Source organism: Podarcis muralis, chromosome 16 (genome assembly GCF_964188315.1).
Source record: "Podarcis muralis chromosome 16, rPodMur119.hap1.1, whole genome shotgun sequence".
Classification (NCBI taxonomy): domain Eukaryota; kingdom Metazoa; phylum Chordata; class Lepidosauria; order Squamata; family Lacertidae; genus Podarcis; species Podarcis muralis.
Window position 1 is genome coordinate 5,007,861 of NC_135670.1, and position 24,503 is coordinate 5,032,363.

The 24,503-nt window shown below is 47.4% G+C and overlaps 1 protein-coding gene across 3 annotated transcripts in view; it reads right to left on the reverse strand.

The window, feature by feature from the left end:
• The window catches only part of VPS45 (vacuolar protein sorting 45 homolog), a 65,681-nt gene that overhangs the window by 12,789 nt on the left and 28,389 nt on the right, over positions 1–24,503 (reverse strand). For 2 of the 3 annotated variants that reach the window (XM_077920192.1, XM_028709167.2), the window contains exons 5-13: positions 23,742–23,810; positions 21,871–22,008; positions 20,215–20,325; positions 18,294–18,428; positions 16,956–17,069; positions 15,414–15,581; positions 10,035–10,193; positions 7,648–7,755; positions 7,423–7,544 (exon numbers count right to left, since the gene is read on the reverse strand). In XM_077920192.1, the coding sequence (XP_077776318.1) occupies positions 7,423–7,544; positions 7,648–7,755; positions 10,035–10,193; positions 15,414–15,581; positions 16,956–17,069; positions 18,294–18,428; positions 20,215–20,325; positions 21,871–22,008; positions 23,742–23,810 (1,124 nt within the window). The remainder of the gene's footprint in view (positions 1–7,422; positions 7,545–7,647; positions 7,756–10,034; positions 10,194–15,413; positions 15,582–16,955; positions 17,070–18,293; positions 18,429–20,214; positions 20,326–21,870; positions 22,009–23,741; positions 23,811–24,503) is intronic. The other variant, XM_077920193.1, reaches the window with a different exon arrangement.

The window sequence follows — 24,503 nt, forward strand, 5'->3', positions numbered from 1 at the left end:
ATGGGACCATTGGGTCCATCTATCTCAGTATTGACTACACTCAATACTCAATACTCAATTGACTATACTCAATACTCAATACTGCAATACTTGGCAGCAACTCTCCAGGGCTTCAGGTGGGGGGCTTGCCTAGCCTGACCTGGAGATGCATCGCAGCGGGTTGGACTAGATGACCCCCCGGTGTCCCTTTCAACTCCAGGATCCTATGGGGACTGAATTTGGGATTTCCAGGTGTGCCAAGCAGGTGCTTTGCCCCTGAGTTGCAGCCCGAACTGGCTAAAAATGCAGAGTGCGTGTGTCCAGTCTGCGCTCCCCGCCTTGACCTCTTGCCTCTCCCAGTTTCCCAGCATCGCAGTTACCGTATTTTTCGCTCCATAAGACACACTTTTTTCCTCCTAAAAAGTAGGGGGAAATGTCTGTGCGTCTTATGGAGTGAATGCCTGTGAACGGCAGCGGAATCCCGCTGCAGTCGCGAGCGGTGGATCCATGGCTCCCCTTCCTTCCGTCTTCCGTGGCTCGCTTTAAAGCAGCAAAGCGCTTACACAAGAGGAGGCTGCTGGGGTTCCTGTGTCAGGTCCGTCCAGGGACGTGCTGCCTCCCCGCTCATCGCTCCTTGAGCGCGCACACTAAAGAAACATACATCTCCTGTCCCTCTCACTCTCATTCTGATATACCGGTAGTTTATTAAATAGTTTAGTACAACGTTTGATTCAGAATATTTCCCCCCCGTTTTCCTCCTCTAAAAACTAGGTGCGTCTTATGGCCAGATGTGTCTTATGGAGCGAAAATAAGGTATGTCTCCACCTTTTACTCTGAGCAAGGCTAGCGCTGGAGGCAACCCACAACGCGATGGAAGAGTCTGACATCTTCTTCCCCCTACAAATAGGGGCTGCCTTGTCCCAGAAAGGAAAGGTAAAGGGACCCTTGACCGTTAGGTCCAGTCACGGACGACTCTGGGGTTGTGGCGCTCATCTCCCTTTATTGGCCAAGGGAGCCGGCGTACAGCTTCCGGGTCATGTGGCCAGCATGACTAAGCCGCTTCTGGCGAACCAGAGGAGCGCACGGAAATGCCGTTTACCTTCCCACCAAAGCGGTACCTATTTATCTACTTGCACTTGGATGTGCTTTCGAACTGCTAGGTTGGCAGGAGCTGGGACCGAACAACGGGAGCTCACCCCGCCACAGGGATTCAAACCGCCGACCTTCTGATCGGCAAGTCCTAGGCTCTGTGGTTTAACCGACAGCGCCAACCGTGTCCCTTAGAAAGGGAAGGAGAAGGTGTCAAATACTTTCTCCCCTCCCTCCACCCCTTGGAAATACAGATGAGAGTGCCCCCGCCCTGGGCCTGCTCAGATCCCCAAGAACTGGGGCAACCGGATCCAGTGACAGAGAGAGAGAGAGAGGGACAGATGCTTGGTTTTTTTGTTTAATAATTAAAAGGAAAAACCCGTCCCCCAAGCTGTCTCTTGTAACTGATGAAGTCCACCAGCTTTCAAAGGATGAGGGAGCTAGATTAGATGGTCAGACCTCGGCCCCCCTCCACCGCAATATAGGTCCGCACCCCCTAAACACACACACACACACACACACACACACACACACACACACAGGGTTTTGTTACAGCTCATATCACAAGAATGCTTACTCACTGGGGACCAGGAGGATGAAGGGAGAATGAAATCCAAACATGGACACCCCCTTAAAAACCCCACACCTCTTTCATGCTCCTGTTCCACACAGGTTAGCAACTTCAGCCCATTCAAAGATTCAGGCCCAGAGCCCTGAATCGCACAGCACCGTTTGCAAAGATCACTTGACAGAGGTAAGAGATGCAAATTTGAACGTCGCGAGCCCTTCCTCAATGTCCACATCTGAACCACACATCTCCCGGGTTGGTTCTCCAGATGCATTTTGAACCCCATTTTTGGATTGGAGCTTTCTCGTCCCTTGCAAATTTTCCCTATCTGCTTTTAAAGCGGTTCAAGCGGGTGGCCACCGCTGCCTCCTGTGGCAGTGAGTTCCGCAGTTTAAGGGTGGGATGCAAACTGAATAAACAACAACAAAACAACAACAACAACAATAATGCACACAGATTGCAGAATGCGGGTTTCCTTTCACAGCAGGCTTTGAAAATCCCTTTTTAAAAGCAGAGGGACCCCAGCGCACAGGCCTTTTCCGCTATCGAACGCTGGTTCCTGGGCCGTTGCCAGAGACTTGCCGTAAACCAGTCACTGAGACCAACCCGGGATCAGATCGTTCCTCTATCCCTCCCCGCCCACGGAAGATTAAGAAGTCCCGCAGTGAACGGACAGGCTGTTCTGGCCAAAGGTCAGCATTGGAAACAATACAAAAAGGCGGCTGTGAATCTCCTAAGGCGCTACTTTAAGAATAAAATGCAATATAACTAGGACATTCCCAATTTCTCACGGCAGAGGAGATGCTTACACGGGTGTCGAAAAGCACCAGAATATTAACCTTTTTCTCCATCCTAGGCTTCATCAGTAGAACATGCTCATATGTAATATTACAGGATGGTGGATCTTATAGTTGCAAGATCCACTATCCTGTGATATTACATATGAGCCTGTTCTACTGATGAAGCCTAGGATGGCAAAACAAGGCTAATATTCCGGAAAACCTTGTCTTAGACTCTGTGGAACTGTAAGAAACCTTCATGTGGATTATTGGACTCTATGAACAGACAGGTGGAATAGACATTTATACATGTATGGACCTTATGCATGAACTGACTAGAGAATGAACTGATCCACTGGGTCTTCTGCTTTTTCCGTTGAAATCTACAATTTGACACAATGAATATTATACAGTGGTACCTCGGGTTAAGTACTTAATTCGTTCCGGAGGTTCGTTCTTAACCTGAAACGGTTCTTAACCTGAAGCACCACTTTAGCTAATGGGGCCTCCTGCTGCCGCCGCACGATTTCTGTTCTCATCCTGAAGCAAAGTTCTTAACCTGAAGCACTATTTCTGGGTTAGCAGAGTCTGTAACCTGAAGCATATGTAACCTGTAGCGTATGTAACCTGAGGTACCACAGTACCTCATTTATTCAAAAGTACAGCTGGTTAGTTGTTTATAAACTTTGGAAAATCAATAAAACTTTTGATTAAAAAAATAATTGCGAGGAGGAGCCAATTTCTGAAGTGAAATTTGTACTCAAATTCCATTAATTAGCCAATAATAATAATAATATTTTCTTATCGTCATATCAAAATAAATTGTTGCTGCTGTTGATTTATTATCAAAAGTACAGCTGGTTACGTCTTGTGTGTTTATATAGAAAGTAAACACAGACACGTGATGTAACAATCACACAACCAGCAATGGAGGAGTGGAATGCTAACAGGTGGGGCTGCACCAGAGATCTTAACCTTTGTGTCAAGTGGGCTTCCTGCACACACAGCTCTCTGTCCCGATAGCTCGCAGTTGGTAGAGCATGAGCTTCTTCATCTCAGGGCCATGGTGTGATGGCCTGGGAATCGGATTCAGAGGCTGAACCTGAGGAATCCCAGCCTGCACAGGAGTCCCCGCCTCCAGAACCAGCTGAGCCAGGGCTGGGGCCTGAGCCTGAAGGGTCCTCACCTGTGCCGGATCCTCAGGTGCAGGCACCAGCTGAGTCTGCTCTGGCTCCAGAGGTGATTGAGGACCCATTGCCTGCAGGTGCTCCACTCTCAGCCCCGTCAGGGGAAGCTGAGGTTGCCTCTGGGTCCGGTAACCCTCCAGCCTCTCCTGAGCTGCAGAGGCTCAGGGCAGAGAGGTGGAGGGAACTAAGTTCTCGCAGGAGGAGTGCTCGCCTCCAGGCCAGGAGAGGTGAGTCACCTGTGGACCGGGGCCGCCATATGCCTCAGGGCAGATAAAAGCCAGCCAGCCCAAGACCCAGGTTGCGGGAGCAACGTTGTTGGTACCTGGTTCCTGCCTGCACCCTGTCCTGCTCTCCTGCCAGAGTTCCTGACTCCTCCCGACTTGGACCCAGCTACAGCTTTGACGGACAGCCTCCATACTGCACCATTGACCTCGGACTGGACTCGGACCTCGCCTCTCGGTTAGCCCCCAGGATCAGCACACATGGGTTCGAGTTCTACACTGGGCAAAAGATTCCTGCATTGCGAAGGGGTTGGGCCAGATGGCCTTTGTGTCCCCTTCCGACTCGTTTGATTCTATGATCCGGGAAGACGAGAAGCATTGTGAAAGCTGAAGGACTATGGGAGGGTGCCTGCAAAACATGTGGCCGGGGGGAAATCTGGATTTGACCCCCTTAAAGTGGGATTCCTTATCCATAGTTCGAAAAGAACACAGCTCCCCCCGCCCTCAAAATGAGGTTCAGGAAAAAGGGAGAAGGGTCTGTGGTTCTGTAGTACAGAACTCTGATGCATCTGATGAGAGTTTTAATAAAAATAAAAAATTCCCCGGGGCAAGGTGGAGCATTTTGTCATGAATGGTGTCCACGCTTCGCAGCTCCGCTGACAGCTTCATGGCCCATTCGTCATTCCAGTTACCAACAAGGAAAAGGAGTTATGAGCTCACAAGAGGCAAACTACGGATCGTTTGGGGCCTGCCAGTAAAAGTTCTCGAATTATCTTTGGGTAGGGGAAGGGGAGGCGGGTGGTCACACACAGCGCCCCTCTGGAAAAATATTAATGGCGGGTTTTCAGCTCCTTCCGAGCCAGACAGAAAGGTCCCTTTCTGCAAGTTTGTCTGACAGATAAGAAAAGGACAGCGTCGTAAATTTTGAGACAGGCCTGCTTTTTCCAGGAGCAAGACGCAAGGCTAATCCGCGGGGATCTTCTCCTTTATCAGACCTGTCTGGAATCCAAATTGATTCATTCCCCCCCCCCCCCATCCCAGCCTTCAATCCTCAGTTTCAGTAACTTTCCACCCTCCCAGCAGCTCTCGGCACCCTTAATTTTAGTACGTATTTTGTGTGTTTTTATATTGTTCATTTTCTGTTGTGAGCCACCCTGAGATTTACGGGCAAAGGGTGGCCCAAAGATGGAAAGAAGATAAAGTCCCGACCAGAGACGAATGGCTGGTGAAGACGATGGACTACGCCATGGGTAGGCAAACTAAGGCCCGGGGGCCGGATCCGGCCCAATCGCCTTCTCAATCCAGCCCGCAGACAGTCCAGGAATCAGCGTATTTTTACATGAGTAGAATGTGTCCTTTTATTTCAAATGCATCTCTGGGTTATTTGTGGGGCATAGGAATTCGTTCATCCCCCCAAAAAAATTATAGTCCGGCCCCCCACAAGGCCTGAGGGACAGTGGACCGGCCCCCTGCTGAAAAGGTTTGCTGACCCCTGGACTACGCCGTAATGGCAAAAATGATGGGGAAAATCAGAAACTAGGAAGTGATGAACTTTAAAAAGTAATGAGAAAAAATTATAATGTATCTAAGAGAACACTGTAAACACCTACAAACTTTGGCAGGATTTGAATAAAGTTTTAAGTTCTTTGTATCAATCCAGTATATTTTCTTTTAATTGTTGAATGATCCTGTGTACATTGCGGCAGCGTTTGGCTATGTGCAATAAAACTGACTGACTGACCCTGGGGTCCCTTCCGACTTTACGATCTTATGAAACCCAAGGAGGAGGAATGATCCATCTGTGTGTTCCCTCGTCCCTGCCGATCCTGCTTGGACAGGAGATCGTGCCAAGCAAGCTGAGAGAAGGGATGGGAATTACTTCCCAGCGTGACCCGATGTCTGTGGTGGAAAAAAGTCTCCCACGCCCTTCCTGTTATCAGTTATCTCCACGAGGACAGCGGGACAGAGCCAGAAGCGAAACTGCACAAACACACGCCGTTGCTTTTGCGTAAGTCCCGAAATCCGATCAATGCACCTGCCCCACCCCGGGAAAAAACCACAAGGGCACCCGATGACAGACACAACCAATGACCCCATCAGCAGCTTATGCTCTGCTGCTAGGAATGCTGGACAACCCCACTCTTTGGGGGGGGGGGGGGAAGGCACTTTAAAAAGTAAACACACTTGCAGAATTCTGTTTCCCATCGGGGAAGCCTTCTCCAAGCTCTGCGTTCTCCAGAATTGGAGGCACTGCTCAACAGATAGAAATTAACCGATCAAAGGCCTAGGGGCTGTCTCCAAAGTTTTTGGCACTGGGTTCCGTCTGTCTCGAGAGACAATGGAGCGCACCTCCGGGGATGCAGCCAAACCGCAATGTTGGCAGCCCCAAAGTGACTTCCCTGGGGCGCAAGCCTGGGCAGGGTGTCTGGAGGTCCTGGGCTGCCCAGATAACAAGCCCCCCCCCCTCTCAGGCTCGCTGCTGTGGTCCAAAGGAAAGCAGAGCACCAGCTTGTCGGAAGGAGGAGTTCAAGGCACCATCCAACAGTCTTAGGGACTCTGATCCGGATTTGTGTAAGGTTTACTCCTGAGCTTTTGCATCTCCCGGATATATCCCCACAAGGCAGTGGAGATTTAGGACCAGTTTTCCTTCTCCTAGGTGGGCTGCCTTCCGAACCCCACCTGCCCCTCCCTTCCCTCTGCAACACTGAAATTGAAATACTTTATTGTCACTTGCACAACTTGTATACAGTGAGCTTACACAAGCACCCCCCACTCAGCTCTCTTAGTCTTAATTCCCCTCGTTTACTGACGCACACCCACCAAACCCGAAAGTCAGTTGCCCTGTTGTTATCTTTTCATTCAGCAGCCTAACAGCCCACAGATAGAAGCTGTTCTTTACCCTGTTGGTGCGAAGAATGTGGAAATAAAAGAAATAAGATTGCATTCGACACCTTGCCAGGGAAGGTGGTGCCTTATGGGCGCTTAGGAGAAGCAGAATGAAAAAAGACAGGCAAACCCTCTGCTCTGAAAATTTGATGGGGAGGTTAGTTTTACGAGGCTCATGCAAATAAACGAATGCAAATCCTAGCAGCCTTCCGCCCCCATTCCGTTTGAACTCTGACGGGGATCGCAGTTTGTGGAGAGTACGGAAAACAAAACAAAAAAACCACAGCGCAGGTCGCAAGCGAGGAAAACCAGCGCCAAGTCGGTTTGTAAGCCAGCTGCTCAGGGGAGCAGGGAATTTAAGGCAGCAATTCAATCGGAGAGATGGAAAGCTTTCGGCCGTAGGGAGGCGTTCGCCACAAAATATATACTGTCTTCTAAAAGTCAGATCGTTGTTTATTTCCTTAACATCTGATGGGAGGCTGTTCCAGAGGGAGGGCGCCACCACCGAGAAGGCCCTCTGCCTTGCTCCCTGTAACTTGGCTTCTCGCAGCAAGGGAACCACCAGAAGGCCCTCGGTGCCGGACCTCAGGACTGCAATCTTACTTTCTTTTTTAGCAGCTCACTGGTCTATAGATCACCTGGCTTCTGCATGGTCCCAGATCCAGCCCCCGAAGGCATCCCCAGCTAGGAGAGACCACGCCTGCCACCCTTACCTGTCGCGGAGGGTGCTGGGGCCAAGGTAGGGGTACTGGTTGTCTTTTAGTTTGCCCTTGATCAGCTGGTCAAGAGTCTCGTGCAGCAACGGCTGGTGTTGGGTGTAGACATTCTCAACGCCCTATTTGAAGAAGGAAACACAAGAGGGAAAAGTGAATGCTCTCTCCGGGCTCTGCGAGGTGGCAGAAATAAAAACCATGGTTATCCGGAAGAATGGCCCCCACCTTTAGTCCTTTCAGGAACTGCTTGGTGATGGCGACAGCATCTTTGGAGTTGAAGAGGTCGCTCCCACGAACGCGCTTGCCTCCATATTCTACAACGGCCGACACCAGCTGAGCCGGGAGAGAAAGAGCAAAGCATGAGAGGAGCCTGCCGGACCCAACCAGGCCAGCATCCTGGTCTCACAGTGGCTGACCGGATGCCCCAATTGGAAACCAACAAGCAGAATTCAAGCACAAGAGTCCTCTCCTGTGGCTTCCAGAAATTTGGATTCAGAAGCATTGCTGTGGAGAGCAGTTCTGCTGGCTAGGAGCCCTCGACAGCCCTCTTCCTCCTCCCTGAATGTGTCCATCCCTTGACTTTCAAAGCCGTCTGGGTTAGCGGCCCACCCTGCGTCCTGTGGCAGGGAGTTCCATGGTTTAACCAGCCACACCCAGCAGAAACGTGGAAGCCACTAACTAGACAAACTAGACAAGAGACTAGATGGGCCCACTTTCAGGTCTGATTCAGCAGGGATCTTCTTCTGCTCTGATGGAACCTCCAGGGTCAGGGGCAGTCTATCTCGATTCCTAGGTTCTCAGGGGTATTTAGCCACTGGGAGAACAGGAGGCTGGACTGGAAGGGCATCCTTTGGCCCAATACCTCCAGATTCAGAGACAGCCTATCTAACACTGGCCCTGAAATACCTACATTGGCTCCCAGCACAATTCGAAGTGTTGGTGCTGACCTTTAAAGCACCTTACTGGCCTCGGTCCGGTAGACCTGAAGGAGTGTCTCCGCCTCCATCATTCTGCCCAGACACTGAGGTCCAGCTCCAAGGGCCTTCTGGCGGTTCCGTCATTGTGAGAAGCAAAGCTACAGGGAACCAGGCAGAGGGCCTTCTCAGTGGTGGCACCCACCCTGTGGAACGCCCTCCCATCAGATGTCAAAGAGATAAACAACTATCTGACGTCTTCTAAAAGGCAGCCCTGTTTAGGGAAGTTTTTAACGACTGATGTTTTAATGTACTTTTAACCTTTGTTGGAAGAGTGGCTGGGGAAACCCAGCCAGATGGGCGGGGTATAAATAATTCTTCTTATTATTATTACCTATTACCATCAGTGGTTTTTTACTGGGGGGACACAGGGGGATGCACACCCTTAAACATTTTGTGAATCTAACGAGAGAAGAAACTAAAAATTTTTTTAAAAATAGTTTCTTCTCTAGCATGATGAATTGTCACAGTTCCGTCGCTATCCCCAACGGCGGCCTCAATTCCTGTCACGGTGTTTCCTGAGTCTCAGACAGAAGCGAGCGTTTAATGTGTGAAGTAGGAGTTGGAATCTAGCACGGCGATTGGTCATTTTCATTGTATTTACTAGATTTATTCCCCCCGATTTGAACTATAAAATGGTGATTTTCTGGAGTCAAAATGAGAGCACCCCTAAACATTTTTTTTAAAGAAAAAAGCACTGATTATTATTAATATTAATCTTTTTCCCCTCCCCCCCACCTTTATTGTGTTTAAATGATAACAAAAGATTTGTATGTATGATACTTCAAAAAAGCACAAAAATATGCCCATCTGTTCCTATACAGTTCATTTCATCATACATTCTTGTTTTACTACCTATGACTTCCCGTCAACCCCAATGTATTCCTCATTGCTATTTTCCAGTAGTACAAATAATAGCTTTGTTATGTTTTGGTTATCCGAAAATTTCTTAGATCTTTTATATCCTTTTACTTTGTTTTTTGTTGTTGTCATAGACAGAAATCATTCAAATGCTTACTATTATTATTATTATTAATCAAGTTTGTACACCACCCTTCATCGGAAAGATTCCAGGGCGGTTGACAACAGAAAATACAAAACGAAGTAAGAAAAGATAATAAGTTAGATAAAAATTGGAAATATTTTGGTTTAAGAATGATATTGGAAAGCTGTTACACATAGATGGAGGGAGGGAATGGAGGAAGTCAACCAATATGTAAATAAGCATGGATCTTTAAAGGATTAATTTTGTTCTTATTGTTTATTTCTTGTATGGTGGTGGATAAGATGTGTATTGTACTGTTTTCATTTTTTTGGATGTATTTTCTATTCCTCCCCCTCCCCCCTTTCTTTCTTTTTGTGTTATTTGTTTGGCTATGTGGTATAATCGTGGAAAACTTAATAATTTTTTTTTGAAAAAACAAAAATAAAAAACAAAACAAAACGAGAATAAAAAGGCCCCCCCGAAGTAAGTACAAAATAATAAAACCTAAATGAGAATGCAAAACAGTGAAGCGAAAACAAAGCAATAACCCACGATTGAAGCAGTATCGTAACAATGTATGGACCCACCCCACAGCCTTTGCTGCCTAAGGGCAGGTTCTCCCTCCCCCCGGAGGGCTCAGCACCCCTACCCACCTTCCGGTGCTTCTCGGAGACCCCTCGGTTCCTCAGCTCTGTCATGAGTCCCGGGAGGCTGTTGCTGCTGTGTCTCTCGTAGTGAAGGGCATACAGCATCACCAGGCGGGTGGCATCCAGCTCGCTCACTTTGGGGTTCTGCAAGAGCCGGCGGATGTTCTGCAGCAGGAGAGATGGGGCGTTTTTTGGGGGGATGACAATGACAGGGCATCCTGTCTACCAGCTCCATCTGGTATGCAGGCTGAGACCCTAACTGCCCGCAAACTGTCTCGCCAGAGTGGTGCAGGCTCTGGTTATCTCTCGCTTGGACTACAGTGGTACCTCGGGTTACAGACGCTTCAGGTTATAGACTCCGCTAACCCAGAAATAGTACCTCAGGTTAAGAACTTTGCTTCAGGATGAGAACAGAAATCACGTGGTGGCAGTGGGAGGCCCCATTAGCTAAAGTGGTACTTCAGGTTAAGAACAGTTTCAGGTTAATCCGGAACGGATTACGGTAAATTCTTAACCCGAGGTACCACTGTAATGCAATGCGCTCTGCGTGGGGCTACCTTTGAAGGTGACCTGGAAACTGCAACTAATCCAGAATGTGGCAGCCAGACTGGTGACTGGGAGCAGCTGCCGAGACCACATAACACTGGTCTTGAAAGACCTACATTGGCTCCCAGTACGTTTCTGAGCACAATTCAAAGTGTTGGTGCTGACCTTTAAAGCCCTAAACGGCCTCGGCCCAGTATACCTGAAGGAGCGTCTCCACCCCCATCATTCTGCCCGGACACTGATGTCCAGCTCTGAGGGCCTTCTGGTGGTTCCCTCACTGCGAGAAGCCAAGTTACAGGGAACCAGGCAGAGGGCCTTTTCGGTGGTGGCACCCATCCTATGGAACACCCTCCCACCAGATGCCAATGAAAAAACAACTATTTGACTTTTAGAAGACATCTGAAGGCAGCCCTGTTTAGGGAAGTAATGACTGATGTTTTAATTTATTTTTAATATTTTGTTGGAAGCCGCCCAGAGTGGCTGGGGAACCCCAGCCAGATGGGCAGGGTATAAATAATAAATTTTTATTATTACCCTGCAGATTTGTGTCTAGATAACACAGTGAATGAAACCCAGTGTTAGCTCTGCTCAGAGTTTAAGCATGGAAATGAATGGGCTTAGATCTAACGTCAGGAAGGTGCCTTGGTTGGGAAAGGCCGACTTACATGCTCCACATAAACCATCCTTATGGGATGGTTTCCTTCCCTTTCAAAGCCATCAGAGGCCTTGCTTCTCAAACGTTTTCGGCCACAGAGATGGCCTGAAAATCAGCAAGGTGAACCGCCGGCCACTTGGGAGAGCAACCTCTTGCAATGGACTGTGCTGGATTCTCAACTGTAATTTCATTGCTTGTTTCATTTCCTGCCTTGCATCTTGCTCATACTACAATCTGAATTTCGTATTTATTATTATTACATTAAATTTGTGTACCGCCTTCCATCTGCAGATTTTGGGGGTGGTTCACAGGCTCAGGGTACTCTTAAGTCCAAGTCTTTTCTCGACGCAAGGATCTCCAGCTGAATTGGGAGGGCTGGCTTGGGAGCCTTCTTGCAGAAGGCTGCCTCTGAGTTCGTGCAGAGTGCATTCCCCCCTCCCCACTGCCAAGGACATTCCCCCATCTTATCTACGGAGGCATTTCTGAGCCCCATAGCAGCTTGAGAAATTCAGCTTAAAGTTCAGAAAAGAGAGTTTCCCTGTGGTCGGAAGCTGAGATCCATGCAGAAGTGTCTGCCCCGATGGCATCTAACCCCATCCGTTTCAACCTCCCTTCCCATCTAGACCCCTGGAGGCGCCGGAAGATCCCTCGTAAAAAGGGCTGCATTGTTAACAGCCGACAACCCTAATTCATCCCCACTGATGTGGTGTCAGCTGGCGGGGTCAGTCTATGAATTCTACGGGTTACGGAGGAAACAGACGTCCCATCTAAGCTCCGGAGGCAGACAGACGATTCCTTGTGAAGCTTTTCCCCCCGAAATAAAATTAGAAAGTATCTCCACTGGCCCAAAGAAATTCTTTATATAAAAGCAGCATTTTTCTGAAAGATCCCAGGATTTAGGGCACTGGGTGGGGGAGAGGATCCAGAGAAGGAGAATCTTTAAGAACACAGAACGGAACCCCGATTATTTCTTCTTTTCGCTTTTTAGCCCTGGTCATTTCTGAGCTTTTGAAAGCTGAGAACGCGCCCGTCAACTGAAAAGCAGGTTAGATATCGTCAAAAGCACTCCCAACATTATTGGAGTCTGAAAGACTGGAAGATTAGACACAAACAGAAACACACGAGCATATCCGGTTCACAGGGAACACTAAACCGTGGTTTGTTTCGTTTGGAATGGTGAAGCCAGCCTAGAACTGTGGTTTGTTTTAATGGCATAAAGGCAATCTATACGGAACAGAGAGCAAAACTGATAATAAACAATGTAACTACAGAAGATATAAAGATATCTAAAGGAACAAGGCAAGGTTGTCCACTATCACCATTGTTATTTATAACGGTTCTGGAAGTTTTTCTAAACGTAATCAGACATAATAATCAAATAAAAGGGGTAAAAGTGGGGCTAAATGAGTATAAAGTTAAAGCCTTTGCTGATGATTTGGTAATGACCATGGAAGAACCATTAGAAAGTGTAAAAGAGGTTTTGGAAGAGATGGAACAATTTGGAAAGCTGGCAGGATTTAGATTGAATAAAAATAAGACGAAAATGATTGCAAAAAATATGGAGCAAGACTTGATCGAATTAATGCAGCAACAAACTGAGATAGAGGTGGTGAAAAAGGTGAAATATTTGGGAATTTGGTTAACACCTAAGAACATAGACTTATACCAAAATAACTACATCCCGGTTTGGAAGGGAATAAAAAAGGATCTGGAGGTGTGGGCCAGAATGAAACTATCATTCTGGGGAAGAATATCCACGGTAAAAATGACGGTGCTACCAAAGATGCTATTTTTATTTCAGACTATACCTATACTAAAGGGTATAGGAATTTTTAAAGAATGGCAAAAAGTGATTTCAAGATATATCTGGCAGGGAAAGAAGCCGAGAATAAAATTCAAGTTATTGACAGATGTTAAAGAAAGAGGTGGCTTCGCCCTGCCAGATATGAGATTGTACTATGAGGCAGCATGTTTATGCTGGGTAAAAGAATGGATAAAGTTAGAAAATAATGAACTATTAGATCTTGAAGGTTTCGATAACAGATTTGGTTGGCACGCTTACCTTTGGTGTGAGAAAAGGAGGGTTCATAAAGGATTTGGAAACCACATCTTCAAGGGTTCATTGATAGAGGTGTGGGAAAGATATAAAAATATATTGGAACCAAAAGTCCCGCACTGGCTGTCCCCGTTGGAGGTAATGAGTGTTAAAAAAATAAATATGAGGAAAAAATGGGGTACATACAGTGAATTGGTGACTAAAGAAGGAGGGAAATGGAGACTGAAGCCATACAAACAAATTAAAGAGTATATATATGATTGGCTGCACTACCGTCAGGTTAATGAAATAATTAAAAAAGATTTGAAGGAAAAAGGTTATGTAGAAAAGGAATCGACCTTCCAAAAGGATATAATAAACAATGAATATAAAACTCTGTCAAAAATGTATAAGATATTGCTGGAATGGCATACTATGGACGAAGAGGTTAAATCGGTAATGATAAAATGGGCAATGGATTTTGGGTATAATATCCAACTTGAGGAATGGGAAAAATTGTGGAAAGAGAATATAAAATTTACGGCATGTACGTTGTTGAAAGAGAATGTAATGAAAATGTTTTACAGATGGTACATGACTCCGGTAAAATTAGCAAAGATGTATAAAGTTGATAACAGATGTTGGAAATGTAAAGATAAAGAAGGGACGTTCTTTCATCAGTGGTGGGAATGCAAAAAAGTTAAAAGTTTCTGGGAAATGATATATAATGAGATGAAAAAAATGTTGAGATATACTTTTGTGAAAAAAAATGGAAGCTTTTCTTTTAGGAATGATAGGAAAGGACGTAAGAAGAAAGGACTTTAAACTTTTCCAATATGCTGTAACGGCAGCCAGAATTCTGTTGGCCCAAAAGTGGAAACAAGAAGAGATACCGACGACAGAAGAATGGAGACTAAAACTGATAGACTATGCGGAATTAGATAAACTAACTGGAAAAATTAGGTATACAAAAGACCAAAAGTTCATCGAGGACTGGGGAAAACTGGTTGATTATCTGGAAAATACATGTGGTATAAACACAACGTTAGTGGTTTTTCAAGAGGCACTGTAAAAGGTAAATAAGTATTGTTTATCAAAAATAATGGGACTAAGGAGAAATAATGGCAATATAAAAAAGGGAATGCGTATTAGAGATAAGAAATCGGATGACTCTCAAAGACGCTGAAGGAAGTTCAAAACAGAGATAATTTGTTGTATTTGCGTTAAAATGTATAATTGGTTGAAATATAATAAAAAATTTATTATAAAAAAAAGAACTGTGGTTTGTTTTCTGCCAGCAAGCCATGATCCGAAGTCAGGGTTTGGTTTTGGGTCTATAAACCAAAAAGAATCTGTTAACATCTCTGAGCTGGGCTGGGAAAATCAGATGCATTCTAATGCTTCCGCGGCATGGGATCACATTCACCCGGTGCTATACCAGCTGCACTGGCTCCCGGTGGAGTACAGGGTCAGGTTTAAGGTGCTGGTTTTAACCTTTAAAGCCCTATACGGCCTAGGACCCTCGAACCTATGGGAATGCCTCTCCTGGTATGTCCCACGGAGGACCTTACGGTCTTCAAACAAAAACGTCTTGGAGATACCGGGCCACAGGGAAGTTAGGCTGGCCTCAACCAGAGCCAGGGCCTTTTCAGTACTGGCCCCGACTTGGTGGAACGCTCTGTCACAAGAGACTAGGGCCCTGTGGGACTTGACAACTTTCCGCAGGGCCTGCAAGACAGAGCTGTTCCACCAGGCCTTTGGCCAAGTCACAGTCTGTAATCCTCATCGCACTCTAGCCCAATGGTTGCCATTAATTTGATTCTGAATTGATTTTAGAATGCTGTGTTACAGTTATACCTCGGGTTAAATATGCTTTGGGATATGCGGGTTGCGTTCGCTTCAGGATGCGAACAGGGCTCTGGAACGGATTCTGTTCGAATCCAGAGGTACCACTGTACTTTTATTGTTGTTAGCCGCTCTGAGTCCAGCTTTGGCTGGGGAGAGCGGGATATAAATAAATTATTATTATTATTATTATTATTATTATTATTATTATTATTATTATTATTATTATAACGTACAGTGCGCCAAGAGGGGATTTATTTATTTAGGGTTTTGGAGAAGGCTCCAGGCTCAGGGCTTGGGGTACCTGCAAAGCGCTGGAGTGATCGTTCTGGCAGGCGAGCTCCTGCTCCACCTCCGAAGCCTCCAGCAAGTTCCTCTCGCTCACCAGCCGGGACAGCTCCCCCACCACCGTGACGTGCTTGGAAACCGTGCCAGACATCTTCTTGAACTGAGGGTAGTTCTCCACAAAGGCCTGAAGGATGGAGAGGAAGGGGAGAGGACATCTCAGAGCCCGGCTGCTGAATCACGTTTCCTCAACTTAGCTCAAGGTGGCACCCAAAGTTCTCCCTGTTTTATCCTGCTAAGAACCCTGTGAGGTAAAGGTAAAGGGACCCCTGGCCATTAGGTCCAGTTGCGGAAGACTCTGGGGTTGCGGTGCTCATCTCGCTTTACTGGCCGAGGGAGCCGGCGTACAGCTTCCGGGTCATGTGGCCAGCATGACTAAGCCGCTTCTGGCGAACCAGAGCAGCGCACGGAAAGGCCGTTTACCTTCCCACCAGAGTGGTACCTATTTATCTACTTGCACTGGTGTGCTTTTGAACTGCTAGGTTGGCAGGAGCAGGGACCAAGCAACGGGAACTCACCCCATCACAGGGATTCGAACCGCCGACCTTCTGATCGGCAAGTCCTAGGCTCTGTGGTTTAACCCACAGCACCATGATCAGGCTAAAAGGCAGGGATCAGCAAACTTTTCAGCAGGGGCCAGTCCACTGTCCCTCAAACCTTGTGGGGGGCCAGACTATATTTTGAAAAAAAATAAAAATGAACTAATTCCTATGCCCCAGAGATGCATTTTAAATAAAGGGACACATTCTACTCATGTAAAAACACGCCGATTCCTGGACCGTCCGTGGGCCGGATTGAGAAGGTGATTGGGCCGCATCCGGCCCCCAGGTCTTAAGTTTGCATACCCACGCTAAAAGGCAATGATTGGCCCCGAGTCAAGCTTCACGGCTGTGTGGGGATTTGAACCCAGGTCTCCTCCAGGTCCCAGTCCAAAACTGTTTTTTTAAATAAAAATTTTATTGGTTTTACATGAATTTATACATAATAATTTTAACCATTCCAAAACATAAAAATAAAAAGGTTCTTTTGAAACCTTCGGACCTCTTCCCCTCCCTCTATGGGTTCCATTTCCAAAAAAATAAAAATAAAAATTATCTTTCTTTTTTCTGCATTTTTTACCGTTATCCATCTGTGGTATAATCGTAGTTACCATTTCACATTACAAGTGTCATTGTATCCCTGCCAATGATTTTAACTGCCTACAGTGGTCTTTTAAGTATATTATAAAAAATTATTCCAATCTTTTAAGAATACTTGAGCTTCATGGTTTCTGATCTTTCCCGTCAGTCTCGCCATTTCTGCATATTCCATTAACTTGGTCTGCCATTTCCCCCGGACCAAAAGTCTTGCAAGCTCCCTGCTCCTGGGCAAGTGTTTGCTGATGGCCCTTCCCTAGAATGCTGTATTATTTTATTGTTGTTAGCCGCTCTGAGCCAGATTTCGGCTGGGGAGGGTGGGATATAAATAAAATTTTATTATTATCATTACTATTCCAAGCTACCTTCATGTCTGCGATGGATTCCAGTTTCTGCTGCTCCTTAGGCTTCCTCCGCTGGAAGTCTTCCATCAGGTTCTTGATGTTGCTTCCGATTTCCGCAAAGTTTAGGTACATGTTCTGCAAACAAGAAAAAGCAGCGGATCGAAGGAAATGTCAGGGGGGTCTGGATGTTGCTAGAAGAAGCCAAAGGGGGCCCCAGCATCTCGTCCAGCATCCTATAGGGCCGTCCCCAAAAGACTTCTTTTTAATGGTTTGTATTTGATTTTACAAATATAAATTTATAACCATACCAAATACACATCCATATAAAGAGATTGCTCTGAATCTCGGGACTTCTCCCCCATCACCTCCATGGGTCCTATTGTCAAGATTTTCAACTGCATATTATTTCATAATCTGTATTTTATATCTACAGTGGTACCTCGGTCCTCAAACTTAACCCGTTCCGGAAGTCCGTTCCAAAACCAAAGTGTTCCTAAACCAAGGCGCACTTTCCCATAGAAAGTAATGCAAAGTGGATTAATCCGTTCCGGACTTTTAAAAACAACCCCCAAAACAACAATTTAACATGAATTTTACTATCTAACGAGATCGTTGATCCATAAAATGAAAGCAATAGACAATGTACTGCAGTCACACAATCAATCAATCAGTAACTGGACTGGGTCGCACACAGTCACAAAAACAAAAGGGCCGCAAAAACAAAAATAAATAGCAAAACCAGACAGACCTCAGAGTAACACTCAAAACGGAAGTGTGGCACTCAAAACGGAGCACGTTTGGCTTCCGAAAAAAGTTCGCAAAGTGGAACACTTACTTCTGGCTTTGCAGTGTTTGGGTTCCAAGTTGTTTGAGTACCAAGGTGTTTGAGAACCAAGGTACCACTGTATCCATATTGTCCATAGTATTTGCTCCATTACAAGTGAGATTAAAATCCTGCTAATGTTTTCATCTGCTTACAGTGGTCTCCTAAATAAATTATAATTTTTTCACCATTCTTTATTGAATTTCTTGTCTTCTTGGCCCCTGAGCTTTCCAGTCAGTTTTGCTATTTCGGCATAGTCTTAACAGCTTGGTTTGCCATCCCTCTCTGACAGGGACTCTTTCTTCCTTCCATCTCTGGGCTAATAGCATTTATGCTGCTGTTGTTGCATACATAAAGAGTCTTTTCTGTTCCTTTGGGATATCAGTACCTATAATTCCTAACAAAAAGACTTCTGGGTTTTGTTTTGTTTTAAACAAAAGTTATTTAAAACATTTTTTTCAGTTCGTTATATATCATTTCCCAGAAAGCCTACATGACCACCACATGTGATAAAAGGTACATTCCAAAAGACTTACGTTGGCGTAAAACTCGTCGTTCTCGGCCGACAAGACCACCTCCCGGAGGTCCTTACTTATGCCCGGGACTCGCGAGAGATCGATGCGGTTGTTGTTAATCCCAAGCAGCTCATGAACCATTGCCTGATATGTCCACTACGCAGAGAGGAAAAGAGAGTCAGAAGAGTAAACAGAAGCAAGAAAAGTTCCAAAATTTGGAAAAGGATCATTGGGACTTTCGCAGGCATCTCTAAACATCTCCATCTGAAACCCCGGGGAGCTGCTGCCTGTCGGGTGTGCGTGCAGAAGCCAGGCCCTGTGACCAAGACTGGGGCCTTCCTAAGTTTGTTCTGGAGAGGCAAGGCACGGCCGCACAGGTGAGGCCAATTGGTAACTCACTGCACCTGGTGGCAAGAGCCGGGAAGGGATATAAGGTCAGCATTTCCCTTCAGCTCTTTGCCACAGCAACACATCCCCTGCCTTGTTGTGTTTGACTCCTTGCTTCTTGATCCTCAGACCCCTGACTTCGTGCCTCCTTGCTTCTTGATCCTCGGACCCCTGACTTCGTGACTCCTTGCTTCTTGACCCTCGGACCCCTGACTTCGTGACTCCTTGCTTCTTGATCCTCGGACCCCTGACTTCGTGACTCCTTGCTTCTTGACCCTCGGACCCCTGACTTCGTGACTCCTTGCTTCTTGATCCTCGGACCCCTGACTTCGTGACTCCCAGCTCTCTGACCCTCGGACTCTTGGCTTCCCGACTCCTGGCTTCTGGACCCCTGTTCCTGCTCCCACCCCACCATCTTCCCCCCGGTCCTGACGTCCCCAGCTGGGACTTGGATCGCCCGTGAACCGGACCATGACACTGCCAGCCAGTGTAGGCAATGATGACCTAGATGGACCAGTGGCGCTTGGTTTAGTGTTTGGGCGGGCCAGCAATAAATCACACCGAGTAGGTGAACTCTTTATCAGAAAAAACAAGGTGTGCTCAGGAGTGCCAGGCCAATAAGCAGTAGGTCTTGCCCCTATGAGCAAGGCCGTCTTTACCATATGGGTCACTGGGGTGCAAAGATCCGCCCAGCGCCCCCAAATTTAGTTAATTTTGCGTGCACGACACCATTGAGAATGACAAGCGGCAGCGTTGAGTCTGAGAAGCGCCACCATTGTGAATGACAAGCGCCGCCGCTGGCGCAGCGTGTCTTTGGTAAATGAGCACACAACGTCGAAAGTCCTTTAGTGACATTTCGGTATTATCTGGGTATATATGTATTTTGTTTTTCTAGCTTGATCAAAATTATTTATTATTTCATAACCGGTAGATAAGAGCTTTGGCGGCTTGAGCGGCAGGCACCAGGTGCCCCCCAAAATTCAGCGCCCGGGTGCCCTGCACCCCTTCCACCCCTGGGTAAAGACGGCCCTGCCTATGTGATAAATAAGGCAATGATATGTACAATTTTACAATATGCAGAGGATAATATGTGCAAAGAAACCAGAGAGAGGAGCTGAGGTGGAGGGGATAAAGGGGGGGGAATGTAAATGGTTATATTGATTGGTAATTTTTTAAAATTGTTCAATAAAAATATATTTAAAAAAAGACGGCCCTGTCTGTGAGGCAGTTGTGGGGACTAAGTCCCATCCTCTCCGGAGTTTTTCCCAAGCAATCTGAGACTATGCCGGCACACCTGCCTTTGCTCCTCCCGTTTCATGCCTCTTCTGGTCTTGGGAGGCCAGGAGGGAGGGGAGCTTGCTGCAGCAGGAGGGGGAGACACCTGTGCCTCTTATCTCTGCCTCTTGGCCTCCCACCTCCGGACTGCTCTTTGCCACAGACTCTCCGCTGGCTAAGATCTGTTACCTCTCTGGCTTCCGACACCTCCTCCTCCTCCCAGGTAGAAGGCAGACCCACAGATTCCCATTTAAAGACAAGGCGACAGGGAGGCTCTCACCTGGTTCAGGAGCGGAGTGATGGCGTCATCCGAGCGGTCCAGGAGCAGCAGCAACGGAGGGACTTCGGTGCGACGGAAGTCAAAAAGCTCATACTCTTTCGTAATCACTTGCTGTTTGGAGGGGAGGAAAGGAATAGGCTAGTCAGGTAGTTAAGGTGTGAAAAGGTCCTGTGCACAGGGATTGCAAACTTAGTTTTTCTACCCTGACACTGGAAGGCAAAAAAGACTCGCCTGTGACCTTTTTTGGCTGAGTGGGAGAGCAATTGCTTGTCCTGCAGCTTCAGTCTCCAGGGGCCTCTCCAGTTAGGCCCCTGCCTGAAATCTAGAAAGCTACTGCTGCCAGCCAGCAGTAGTACTAAATTCGTTCCGGAGGTCTGTTCTTAACCTGAAACTGTTCTTAACCTGAAGCACCACTTTAGCTAATGGGGCCTCCTGCTGCCGCTGGAGCACGATTTCTGTTCTCATCCTGAAGCAAAGTTCTTAACCTGAGGTACTATTTCTGGGTTAGTGGAGTCTGTAACCTGAAGCGTCTGTAACCCGAGGTACCACTGTACTAAGCTAGATGGGCCCCAAGTTCAAATAAAACAGTTTTTTTGTTTTAATAAACATATAACCCAAAAAACTAAATAGAGCAAGCACATAAAAACGAAACCAAACCGAACCAAGGTTGGCACGGGATCATATAGTCAACAGAAGAAATGATAAAGCTGGTTATCCAGATATTTCCAGTAAGATAACAGACAGGTAAGTGCAAGGTGCCGTCCTGAGAAACGAGAGAGCAAAAAGTGTGGCGCTCGTGACTTGCAAGATCTAGAGAAACACAACAGCTGAGAAACCTCCAGAGGCACAAGGACTGCTGAGAATAAAAAGCTGTGTGTTACATCAAGAAACATTTCCAACCAATCAGATCAGGGCTTTCCAAACTTTTCATGTTGACGACACACTTTTTAGACACGCATCACTTTGTGACACGGTAATTCAGTTTTACTAGCAAACCAGAGGTTAAACTAACCCCTTTCCAGCCCCGGGAGGAGGGTGGGGCGAGTTTGTGTGACACAACACACCTGCCCACTGCTTCCGACACACAAAACACGTCACGATACACAGTTTGGAAAGCTCTGAATTAGATGTTAAAGGTATAGGTGAAGGGACCCCTGACCATTATGTCCAGTCGTGGACAACTCTGGAGTTGCGGCGCTCATTTTGCTTTACTGACCAAAGGAGCCGGGTTACAGCTTCTGGGTCATGTGGCCATCATGACTAAGCCGCTTCTGGCGAACCAGAGCAGCGCACGGAAAAGCCGTTTACCTTCCCGCTGGAGTGGTACCTATTTACCTACTTGCACTGGTGTGCTTTCAAACTGCTAGGTTGGCAGGAGCAGGGCCCGAGCAACAGGAGCTCACCCTGTCGCGGGGATTCGAACCGCCGACCTTCTGATCGGCAAGCCCTAGGCTCTGTGGTTTAACCCACAGCACCACCTGCGTCCCAAATTAGATGTTACTTATCCCTTATCTCTTGAGAGACTTGTGGAAGAGGCAAAGGGTGTTTTACGATTTATCACAAGCACTTTGTTGAGCACTGCCCTGATGTTCTCTTTAAAAAATAATAATCCATTAGGCAGTGTCATACAAATACTTTTACTAAATAGGAACGAACCTTGACGCACTCTGCCAGCCTCTTGGCTGGTTCAGAAGAGAGCTGGTAGCGGATCATGGGACATTTCTTCAGGGACAGGAGCAGAGCGGTCAAGCCTTGGGTGGTCCTGGAGAGCTGAGCCTGGTCCCAGCTGTGGCCCTAAAAAAATATGGCGAATATGAGAGCCGAGCAAGGCCTGTTTGGTTTTATTTCATTTATTACATTTGCACACTGCAAAAGATCACGGAGTGTTAATGGAACATCATGATGTATTAGTGATGTAGTATGGGGGGTTGTAACATGGGGATTAGCAGCTAATAATAAAAATAAAAATAAAAATAATAATAATAATAATAATAATAATAATAATAATAATAATAATAATAATATATTATTTATACCCCGCCCATCTGGCTGGGCTTCCCCAGCCACTCTGGGCGGCTTCCAAAAGAATATTAAAATACTGTGATACATCAAACATTAAAAGCTTCCCTAAACAGGGCTGCCTTCAGATGTCTTCTAAAAGTCTGGTAGTTGTTGTTCCCTTTGACATCTGGTGGGAGGGCGTTCCACAGGGCGGGCGCCACTACCGAGAAGGCCCTCTGCCTGGTTCCCTGTAGCTTTGCTTCTCGCAATGAGGGAACCGCCAGAAGGCCCTCAGCGCTGGACCTCAGCGTCCGGGCTGAACGATGGGGGTGGAGACGCTCCTTCAGGTATATTGGACCGAGGCCATTTAGGGCTTTAAAGGTCAGCACCAACACTTTGAATTGTGCTCGGAAACGTACTGGGAGCCAATGTAGGTCTTTCAAGACCGGTGTTATATGGTCTCAGCGGCCGCTCCCAGTCACCAGTCTGGCTGCTGCGTTCTGGATTAGTTGTAGTTTCCGGGTCACCTTCAAAGGTAGCCCCACGTAGAGCGCATTGCAGTAGTCCAAGCGGGAGATAACCAGAGCATGCACCACTCTGGCTAGGCAGTCCACAAGCAGATAGGGTCTCAGCCTAATAAAAGTTTGGGTGCTCTTTTGTTCAGGGCTTCCATCTTGTTCCACCTTGTAAAGACCAATAAAGACCAAGCCTACTGGCTGCTGTTTTGCTCTGGTATTCCTGGCTGGTGTCCTTGTTTTTTGTCCAAGGGAGCCCTCTGATTTCTCCATTGACAGGGGAAGTTCACGACATAAAAATATGCAACGAAAGCGGCCGGCAGCCTGCTTAGGCGATGCTCTGGGAGCACCTACAGAATCGTAGAGGTAAAGGTAAAGGACCCCTGGACAGTTCAGTCCAGTCAAAGGTGACTATGGGGTTGCAACACTCATCTCGCTTTCAGGCCGAGGGAGCCGGTGTTTGTTCACAGACAGCTTTTCTGGGTCAGGTGGCCAGCGTGACTAAACCACTTCTGGCGCAATGGGACACCATGACGAAAACCAGAGTACATGGAAACGCCGTTTACCTTCCTGCCACAGTGGTACCTATTTATCTACTTGCACTGGTGTGCTTTCGAACTGCTAGGTTGGCAGGAACTGGGACAGAGCAACGGGAGCTCACCACCGTCGTGGGGATTCGAACCGCCAACCTTCTAATCGGCAAGCCCAAGAGGCTCAGTGGTTTAGACCACAGCGCCACCCGCGTCAGGAGGGACCCCAGGGTCATCTTGTCCAACCCCCTGCAATGTACCCATGACAGGACAGCCACCCAACCTCTTGCACTCTGCTACAACAAAACATCTCGCCTAGTCTGCTGCTAGGTGACTTTCGACACCTCCATCTGCACCAGATATTTGACGCAGCTATCGCACCCCTTTGGACAGCCACGGCTTCTCCTGAAGAATCTGGGAACCGGCGCTGAAAGTTGTGAGGAGGCCTGGAAGTTACCAGGATTCCTCTCACACCACCTACCTGACAGCAGACAGAGATGTTGAGAGAGAACACGTGCGGGTTCACGGCGATGTAGTCTCCGTAGAATTCCTGCCAGGCGAGAAGCGGGAGAGACTCAGTGTCACGGCGATGCCTGAGAAGCTACCGTATTTTCCCCTCTATAGGACGCACTTTCCCCCCTCCAAAAATTAAGGGGAAATGTGTGTGTGTCCTATGGAGCGAATGCAGGCTCCTTGGCTTCAGTGATAGCCGCCTGAAGCCTTTGGAGCGCAGCACGAGTTCCTGCTGCGTTCCGGAGGCTTCAGGTTCCTTTCGCTGAAGCCAGGAGAGTCTGGTCTTTGAGGCTGGCGGTGGGGGAAAGCAGCACTTCCCCCCACCACCAACCCCACAAGCTCGGGGGGCAGCGGGAAGGCGGGGCGCCGCCTTCCCCTTGCTCCCCAACATGGTCTTTGAGGCTTTTCCCCATGGAGGGAGAAGCGACTGACTGGCCGTGTCAGTCCCTTCTCCCTCCTCGTAGAAAAGCCCGCAGGAGCCGTGCGCTCCTTAAAGGGTGCGGGGCTCCTGTGGGCTTTTGTGGGAGATGGGGGAATTCCCCCACCTCCTGCAAAAGCACGCAAAAGCCATGCGCTCTTTAAAGGGTGTGCGGCTTCTGCTGGCTTTTCTCCAAGGTGGGGGAATTCCAGAATGCTCCCAGAGCTGGGGGGGGGGGGAATCATATTTCCCCCCTTGATTTCCCCCTCGGAAAACCAGGTGCGCCCTATGGAGCGAAAAATACGGCATTTA